This window comes from Cinclus cinclus, chromosome 8, assembly GCF_963662255.1.
Source record: "Cinclus cinclus chromosome 8, bCinCin1.1, whole genome shotgun sequence".
NCBI lineage: Eukaryota > Metazoa > Chordata > Aves > Passeriformes > Cinclidae > Cinclus > Cinclus cinclus.
The window spans coordinates 8,419,206-8,429,364 of record NC_085053.1 but is presented as its reverse complement, the minus strand read 5'-3'; the positions used below and the strand labels follow the sequence as shown (position 1 = coordinate 8,429,364).

The following is a 10,159-nucleotide window of genomic DNA, read 5'->3' as shown; positions in this document are numbered from 1 at the left end:
TCAGAATTCAGTTAATTATTTACAAAAGTAATACTTAGGGAGTTTTCACAGGTGGTGGAAACTGTAGATGGAGAGAGTAATGAAGATGAGATTTAAAAGCTATTTTATCTTCCTAGTTACGATGTGTTCAGGCAAACTCTTTGCAGAAGGTAAATACACTGAATTCTATTGTACATTGAATCTAGCATATGCAATCTTAGTAACTTAAGTGCATGGTCTTTCATCTCTTTACTGAGTAAACATTGGTTTTCAAGTTTAAGTACAATTGTGTTGTGACATGGCTGATGATCATAATTCAGCTGTTGCTGATTCCTGTCTAAGCCTCAGAGTTGTACTATTGGAGTGTTCAGAGTTGAGTTCAGAAGAAATTTCTTTAGAAATGTCTTTGAGCTGTTTTGAGGCACTTATACAAGTTGCATTTTGTACTATTAAAACATTTTATATATTGAAGTGTCTTGGGATTAAAATATTTTCACTTTGTTGCTAAACAAAATAGCAGAAGTTAAACAGAACCTGCAGAAGTAAATCTGGGGTAGTCCTGCATTTTCTATCCCTATTTTCAGCACTGATTTCTTTTGGTTGTTGTTTTTGGGTTTTTTGTTTGTTTTGATTTTGTTATTTTGAGGTTTAGTAACCTAATAGTAACCTAATGTCATTTTCAGCACTATTCTTTTAAAAAGGTATTCTCCTATTTCTGGGGATTGGGTTTGTTTGTTTGTTTGTTTTTTTAAATTGTCATTCTGGTTTCTTTTTTCTTTTCTGTCAACTGTTCCTAAGTTCCTTTTCTTAAGCATGCCTGACTCCTATATTGCTCCTAGCAGCTTGTCCTATTTTCCTGGTTTTCTGGTAACTAGAAAATTGTCTGAATTGCAGAGCTGAGGCACTGCTAATCCTGACACTTGTCACTGAATTTTACAGTAGGCATTGGTGTGTTTGTGCAGCAAATGGTTCTCATGCTTCTGGGCAAAAGAGAGGAAAGTAAAGGTGTTCTGCCCAGTTCACAATAGAAGGATTTATTCCACAGCTAATATTCTTATGATCCCTAAGAGGAAAAGCTGATAAAATTGTGGTATGTCTTCATTTCAGCAGGCCTTAAAAGGCCCTTCATGCTTGTAAGTATTCAGAATTTTGTTCTTGTTTGAAAGCCTGAATCAAGCTGATACTAGATAAATTAATTCAAAAGCATTAATATCTGGGCTGAAATTTTTAGTGGGCAATATATTGGTCTTTTTGCAGATACACCTTGTGATTTGCCACAGATAGAAAATGGAAACCTTGCCCAGTACTATTACAGTTTCAAAAGTTACTATTTCCCCATGCATAAAGGAAAAAAACTCTCCTATTCTTGTGTGGTTGGTTACACAACTGAAAGTGGGACTCAAGAGGGAAGAATAACTTGTACAGCAAAAGGATGGTCTCCAGTGCCACGATGCTACAGTGAGTTAGCTTTATTCATCTCCTCATTGCTTCCAGCAGGAACACTTCCTGGCTGCTTTTCCTGGGACATAGAGGAAAAGCTGCATAACAGAAGGGATAAAATGTATAGGATGCAATCAGTTATTCACGCTGAGACTACATAGCTTTAAGTATGGAATATTCTTACAATAAAATGTATTTTAAGGGCATTTACCTATTCGTATTTTTTATAAGAACATAAAGTTTTCCAGTTTCATTAGTCTAGGAAAACTATTAGTTTTCCCTTAGATGTGTAACTTCTTGAGTCTCCCTAGCTCTAGATATTCCTTGGCTGTATTCCATGTGGTTACTGGTGGTTTGATGTATTGTTTGATGATTGGAGCAGAATTTCTTCAATGGGTCGAAGAAATCAGATCAGTATAGCTACAGTATTCAGTTCTTTCTTTCTGACCAAGCTGTCTTCTTTCATTCAGGAAAATGCACCAAGCCTGTTTTGGAAAATGGCACTTTTTACAGTACAGAAATGGACTTCAAAATCCATGAGAAATTGCAATTCAAATGTAACCCAGGCTACCTCTCCCCAAGTGGTGCTACTGAAGATACAGTGCAGTGTCAGCCACAAGGATGGTCCTTCCAGCCAAGCTGTACTGAAAAACTTGGTAGTACTCTGAATTCTTCTCCTTTCTAATCTATTGCAGATGTGTATAATTCCACTGTCCTTGCTGTACCTGTAGGGCCAAACTGCCTCTGTCATTGGAGTACTCCTAAAGCAGGTTCTCAGCTGTACCTCTGGGGATAAAACTTGTCAGGTTTTACACTGCTGGTTTTGTACGTTTGTAAAGGTATGTAAAATTATTCAGTAGAGATGAAATCACACTGCTTCAAATAAATCCATTGCCATATAAACTTTCTGTTCCAAGTGCCGAGTGGAAAACTTGTGCCAACGACTGCATTTGTAATTATTTGTTATTTACTAAGATTTTGCCCGGCACGTGCAAAAGGGAAATTTTGGAATACTAAGGGAAATTTTGGAATACTCGCAACAAAAAGAGCAGTCAACATGGTTCCTGTGCTTTGTTTCTTGGAGAGTCGTGCCAGGTGCCCGGGCTGCTCCAGGGCAGCTGCCGCCCCGGGTCCCGCACCGCCGCAGGGAGCGCCTCCGCGGCAGCGCTGTGCCTCGCCCCCGGCTGCACCGGTACGTCACCCGCTGGAAAGTTACTCGTTCCACACCTAAAAATCTGCCAACAGGCTTCTTTCCTCAGCTGGGGGGGAAGGAGCCTTCCTCAATTGGTTTTCACTGCTGTGTTTTCCAGGAATAACTTGCTCCACTTTGAGTGAAGTAGCTCATGGAGGTTTCTATCCTGTGAAGAAAATCTATGAAGAAGGAGATGTAGTTCACTTTTTCTGTGACAAACATTATTCTCTCACTGGATTTGACTTAATTCAGTGCTATAATTTTGGGTGGTATCCAGACCCTCCAGTGTGTGAAGGTACCCCGTTTTTATAGCTTTACTGTGTCAAATTCTCAGAGAGGAAGCTCGCACTTTCTTTCAAGAAATACTTTATGAATACAAAATAAAAATACAGGGTTTGTACCAGTTTGTAGCCTAAATGTAAATCCAGTGTTAGACAAAGGACAGGGAGCCAAGGTAGCAGGAAGGGAGGCGATGGTATTTAGAACTACATTTCAGTGAACTCTTAACAGTAGAACAGATACAACTTGAAGAAGCAACAGTAAGAGACAGTATCTTGGAGAAGCAGGAATCAACAGTTACAGGGGAGTTTTTAGACCCTGAAGCTCAGTTACTGTGTTCAGAATACATGAAGGTTTAACCAGGCCTGCTTAATCCTACCTCATAGGATGGGGATGTACCTCTTGAGAGGCATTAAAAATAAAATTTATGACAAGGTCCTCCTTAGCTTGTGGTCCTTTTCAGAGTTGTACCACCTCCCCAGCTTTCCTTGTTTTGAACAGAACTATTTAAAATGTTGTCCTGAGGACAGAAACACACCTTTAGCAGTTGCTATCACTTCCCCAGTCACTGCAGGGTAATGGAGAGTTTCTGTAAGAATAGGTCCAAAATAATGAAAGGTGAACCAGGTAAAATATAGAACTGAGCAGAAAGCAGCACAAAACAACCTTTACTTCAGCTTAGACTCCAGCTCTGTGTTTATTATCATGACACAGAAGGAACTTTGGAGTGAATGCCGAGAAGGTGGAGATGCTCAGGAGGAACCTGAAAACAAGGCCTAAATCTACTTTTGAGGGTACGGTAATCACAAACCTAATTTAGAGATAGGAAATGGACTATGATTATTGCTTCTTGTGTAGCACTAGAATTAATACATAATCTGCTTTAAATATTATATAAATGGAGGGTATGGGAAATCTCTATTTCCTGGAGTCCTATAAAGAGCATTTTATTAAGTCTCTGTGGAGAAATTACAAATTTGTTTATGGCAGTGACATACTACTTCTATTTTATATTTGTGGAATGCAAAATCACTTGTTTGTTCAGGTCTCCCATTGTATTAAGAAAATTAGGAAAATTTCATGAAGAAATTACTCTGGCTTAGCCAAAAAAGCCTTTTGAGTGATAGGCTTACATTGTGTATGGTGAGTTTAATTGTGTGTGTGGTTTTGGTAAGAGAGAAAACAACGTGCAATTTTTTATTTTCAGATGTAAAAAATAAATGTCCTCCACCACCATTCCCTCATGGCCATATCAGCACAGCCAGAAGAGCATATCATAATGGAGACAAAGTTCGTGTACAGTGTACCTTGGGAAGGAGAGGATCTGAGGAAATCCAGTGTGAAGGAGGAAAATGGACATTACCCTCTATCTGTATTGGTGAGTACTTCTGTGAAGGCTGACAAGTGAACTGAAATGATTCTTCAACCCATGCCTTAATTTTATGGAGAGCCTCAGTTCCTATAGCTGCAGAACTCTTATTCTTCCTCCCTTAAAAGGCTTGAGAGGCAAAATGTTGAATATTTTGCAGGCAATCTTTGGTTTCCAGATTAAAAAAGGATGAGCTGGGTGAATTCAGCTGCCACCTATGACATCTTCAGTGGAAAACTGGGATTATTAAATTTTACAGGGTGTTGTGTCTGTCTGTTTTAGTACTTCAGAATGAGCTGTTTCTGTGAAAACTAGTTCTGAGTCTCTGCTGTGGTTACAGGAACTGTGGATAAACAGAAATCTGGGGCATCACCACCACTCGAGGCAGATGCAGAAATAAGGGCAAGCCAAACACATCACAATGAAGATATGAGTAGGTGAACGTTGCACTTCTATTTAAAAGGGACTCTCCAATCCAATTATAGGTGTTTTATAAGTACTTTTATTGTTTTGCTGTAGGACAGTTCCTTATTTGTGAAAATGCTTGCATGAACTACAGAGGTCAATGTAGCCAATAAATAAAAGGCCATTGTTGCAATATTTCTAAATTACACCAATAAGCCTGCTCTATATTTGTAATTTTATTTCATACAGAGCACTTACTTCCAGTCATTTTGTACCCTTTAATATTATCTGGATGTGCAAATTAATGAGTATTTTGTTGTTCCTTTGATTAATACTTCCAAAGAGGGTTCTTTCAATTTTTTTTTTGAACCACACATAGATGAAACATTTCAAGTAACAAATAAGACAGTCTAGGTCACATAAACAGAAATAATCTGTATTGAGTGTAAACCAGCAAGAGTCAAAAGTAGGCATAGATGTAAAGTGTAGAGGGAAATAAAATTCATGCCTAAAATGTACACTTGCCTTTCTGAATTAGAGTTTCTGAAAATGGAATTTGGAAAAGGATTTATATTGGTTTAGATTCTATTTGTTTGCAAGTGTTTTTACTCAGTCTAATATTGGTCTAATCCTTTCACCAGTGTTAACAATGTTGTAATCTAATCAAGATCTAATTGCCTCTCTCTTTATCCCATATCAGAAATGCAGCAAGACTGTGCCCCTCCACCTGCCATAAAAAATGGGGGTGTCCTGGGCCCGTTATTGGCAAGTTACAAAAATGGTTCTTGGGTAGAATATGGTTGTCAGCATTACCACTTTTTGGATGGGCCCAGTACTGTTTATTGTGACCAGGGCAACTGGACAGAGCAACCAACCTGCTTAGGTGAGTCCTGGAAGGAAAAAAGGGAAAATTGGAAGGAGCCCCTAAATAATATTTTCATTAGCATCTTTTCTCTTTTATTGGAGTTAATAAGGATTCCAGAAATATGAGGATGAACCAAAATTAGATCTTTAGCAGGCCACTCCTGCTGGGTATCCTCTGGCCTGTTCTTGAAACCACACAATTTAATAGATTCCTCTGTATCCTGGGTGAGCTATTTTAGTATGCAGCTATCCCTGTTTCCTGGGAGGATTCTCCAATTTCTTTCTTCCATGTTGTCCATTCACTTAATTTCTTCCTGTCTTTCAATAGATGATTAGAAGGAATGGTGTGGTCATTCCCAAAATGGCTTTTAGATACAATTTAAAAAGAATTAGCAATGACTTCTTAGACTTTTGTTTTTAAGCTTTCAGGCTTTTTTTCTTTTTTCTTTTTTTTTTCTTTATTTTAATGTTGTATCTTTTTATCTGTTGTTTCATCCTGGCCTGGACTTTTAAATTTTTCTGTGCTGCATTTATGTATGCTGCTTAAAACAATATATGGAACTCCCCCACTAGAAAATTACCAGTGGTAGCAGGAATACAAACAAGTGTTGTTTGTTTATCTTTCCTTCCTTCCTCTAATGAAATAATTAAATTTTACTAACATCCTTTGTTAAATTGGCTCACCTTTCAGTTTGTAATTTACCATGAAAATACACAATCAGTTCAGTTTTAATTGCATATTTCTAAATGAACAGAAGTTACCTCATCTAGACTGAAAGGTCCAGGTCTTAATTTTTGGATCTGATTACCAGATTTAACAAACCTTGCGAAATAATGAAATCTCATTTCCTGTGAGCATTATTTGTCTCTTAAGTATCCCAATAAGCCCATCATCCTTTGCATGTTTTCTGAGACTTCTTTTCAACGCTCACCTAATCAGACCAGAAGGGAGCACACACTGATGTTAGCTTCAGGGAAATTCCATGTGAATGTGGTGTTACAGCGCTGTCACCAGACTGCCAATAACTGGGCTCTCCTTGCCCTTCCCTCAGCAAAGCATCCCTAAGGGCCTTTATCAGCCAATGATTCTCATGGAGCTTGTAGAAATTTATTTTTGTAGGTGACCCTCTGTTAGGCTTTAGTGATATTGAGCAGTGGTTTCAGAAGTACACGAGGGTAATTGTCTCATGGAAAGCCACACTCCCCAGTGTGATCCTGGCACTGCGTTTTAAGAACCTGTCAGCATCCATCCCTTCTGCCTCTGCTTGGGTTTTGTAGGCACTTCAGACCATTTCTTTCCATTTGCATTCTTTTATCCAGCTGTAGTTCTTTGTCTTGCAAGATTCAGAAGCATTTTAGAACTATTGATCTGGGGTTCTCTTTCTTTGCCCCTACAAAAGGGAGCTAAGAAATCAGTTAAGGTGGCTTTTTATTAAAATTCACTTTTATTTCCTAGAACCATGTATTCTTAATGTAACTGACATGGACAGCAACAACTTAACATTGAAATGGAGACGGGAAGAATTAATTTTCCTACATGGAGATCTCATAGAGTTTGAATGTAAACAGGGATATGATTTTCTCCAGACTGCCATTCCCTCTCTTGGGAGGACACAGTGTGACCATGGCAGACTGCAATATCCAAAATGTGTTATTCAAGGTAAAGAAATAATTTTTTATTACATTTTTAGTTAATCCATCTTAGATCTATTTAGAAATTATTTGCTTTGCTTTTAGTGTGGGCCTGGAGTCTGTTGTAAATAATCACTGCTTAGGCTTCAAAAATAGAGATGCACAAGGGTACTATATTGTTGAATATAGCCAAGTTTGGAAAAGTGATGCACCTTCCTTTGGTGGGCAAGGCTGTGGAAGGGAGGGGGAAGCTGTTCTCCGAGCCCAGAAAACAGAAAGCTCTGTGGAAAAGAGAGCTGTGAAAAGAAAACCTTCATGCTCATTTAATTTGTGATAAAGGTGTCAATTTATTAGTTTCTTCTTCTTACATGTTTTTATTGTTATTGCAGCTGCTACAGAAAAATGTGGCTCTCCACCCTCTATTGCAAATGGAAATCTTACTCTCCCAGTGCTGCCCCAGTATGACAGTGGTTCTTCAGTTCAGTATATTTGCTCTGACTATCACTTTTTGCAAGGCTCTGAGACAATCTACTGCTCTGAAGGACAGTGGACTTTGCCACCAGTTTGTATAGGTAGGTGTGATAAATGAGCACTTATTTCTCTGTATAATTCATAGCCTCAAGGAACAGCCTGGCAGTGACCTGTAATGTCCATCTAGTCCAATCCCCTGCAGTGAGCAGGGTTGCTCAGAGCCCTGTCCAGCCTGACCTTGGTTCTTCCCAGGAATGGGGCTTTCACTGCCTTTCTGGGAAAAGGGAAAACAGGGACTGTTCCAGTGTTTTACCACTCCCACTGGTGGTAATGTCTTCCTTTTATCCAGGCTGAATCTATTCTCTTAATTTAAAACCCTAACCCCCTGTCCTATTGCTCCAGGCCCTACTGACAAGTCTGTCTTCATCTTTCTTACAAGCCTCTTTTAGATTCTGGAATGGTGCAGTGGGGTCTCCCTGGATCCTTCTTTTCATCTGGCTCAACGACCCCAAATCTCTCTAAAATCAGATACTTAGGATTTATTAATTGAGTATTGTCAGCTAGAACTTTTAAATCTCAATTTCAGGGTCTTCAGTGACATATAGAAGTTTTAATACAAGCCAATTAAGCTCATTTGATGTGTTTTTTTTTTTTTAATTTCCTTAACTATGATATGCCTGCAGTGTAATAAGACAATAGGAAATAATTTACAGTTTTATTGGAGCCTGGTCAGAATATTCTGTTCCTTAAATAATCAATTTATTAGCACTGATCAAGTCTCTCTTTTTTAGAGCCGTGCACTTTGTCAAAAACTGAAATGGAAAAAAATAATGTGCTGCTGCAAGCATTCTATGCAGACCAAGTTTACTTCTACCATGGGGATTATGTTGGATTTTACTGTAAACAGAATCATTTTGGAGCAGAATCTGGCACAACTTTATTTCAAGTACAGTGTGAGAGGGGACAGCTGGCATATCCAAGGTGTGTTGAAAGAGGAAAGCAAGTATGGACTTGAAGAAAGCCCTGTAGGAAAGGTAAGGACCTGTTCTTTATCTCTTACTAACAGGTGAATTAGGGTGGCCTCGTGCTCTCCAGGTCATTCCACTCCGCTTTGGGAAATGAGTGCCGAGTCTGAGCTGGAGGGGGATGGAAGGGAAAGGCCTTTGTGGGATGAGGATGAGCACTGCAGCACAGGGCTGCAATATTGACATACACATGGATAAAGCTGGAGGAAGGAGTTGTGCATGATAACAGCAATCATGTCTCCCTTCACAGGTAAGAATCCTCTAGAGGACTGAGCTTGAAGAACATCAGAAAACAGCAAGTATAAAAATAGTTCTTAAGGGATCTGTAAAACTACTTAAAAGTATACAAATTTACTGAGAAGTTAATAGTTATTTTTAAAACTTTCAAGAATGTTAAAATCTAAGTCCTTTGTATGATTTCCTATGACACTTGAATATTGATACGCTTAAGGTTCTGCCTGAGAACAAGTGTGACTACATCTATGAAGAAAATCCAGGAATCTAGACAATGTTTGCATTGTATCCATTTAGTCTGTTTAAATAAAAAAGCCAATCTAAGGGTGTCTTCTGTCTTTTATGTCTAAACTCATCCAATGTGTATGTGAAACCATCACATGTATGATGCTCTCTATTGGTTTCCAAGGCTTTTTCAAGTTACATGAATGAATAAGTCAGAAAAAGAAATGAAAGCATTCAGGAATAGATAAATTCTGCTTACTTAATTAAAACCCAGTCAACCAGTAGGTGGAAAAAAATGTTGATAAAAACACTTTACACACTGTATTTAAGAGCACTACCCTTTCTCTCAGAGAGCAAAGAGAGGGAAATGGAGCAAAAGGGACTAAAAAGCCCTTGCTGGAACAGCTGGTGGAAGTAGAATTCCTTTACCCCTATCACTTCCTCTGGAAGTGCACACAACACTGGCTGTGGCTGTGAGCACAGGACAGGATTAGGGGGATTGCAGACATGAAGGCAGCATCTTCTTGATAAACTTTGAGGTAAAGAATCCATCAGATACTCGAGCTTCAGGAGGAGCTGCTGCTAATAAATCACCTACCTGTTTTAGTGACATGCCCCATCTTCTTATTGTTTTAGTCCTAGAGTAGCAATATAATACCTTCTTGTGACCCCCCCTTGATGTCCCTCGTAAGTGCCACTCTCACCTTCATCTTTTCTAACATTATCCATACGTGCCACATCAATTCCACGGACAGCTCACCTTGGAGCCTGTTTTTGCCTCGAGCCCCTGTACATTGATTTATTTTCTGCTTCAGTGCTCTTTATGAAGTCTCTGATGAGAGAAGCCAGTCCAGGTAGATGTGTTTTTCCTCCTGAAGATGAGAGCTAAAAATAATCTTGTGCTTGCAGGATTCTGTGCTTCAAGACCTCTAAGCTTTTCTGGACACCTCTGACTCCCAAGCACTCCCATCTTCTCTTTTCCTAAGTAAGTTGAAGTCTGCTCACCTGAGGTATATGATTTGTACTCTGGTACTTGTTCTTTTC

At 38.9% G+C, this 10,159-nt stretch overlaps 1 protein-coding gene across 1 annotated transcript; it reads left to right on the top strand.

The window, feature by feature from the left end:
* Positions 1-67: 67 nt before the first annotated feature.
* Positions 68-8,646, top strand: LOC134046720 (coagulation factor XIII B chain-like). The gene is made up of 11 exons (XM_062497428.1): positions 68-149; positions 1,237-1,437; positions 1,890-2,075; positions 2,504-2,611; positions 2,730-2,906; positions 4,098-4,268; positions 4,600-4,692; positions 5,365-5,547; positions 6,985-7,188; positions 7,550-7,732; positions 8,423-8,646. The coding sequence occupies exons 1-11, from the start codon at positions 68-70 to the stop codon at positions 8,644-8,646; spliced, it is 1,812 nt and encodes a 603-aa protein (XP_062353412.1).
* The last annotated feature ends 1,513 nt before the right edge of the window (positions 8,647-10,159 follow it).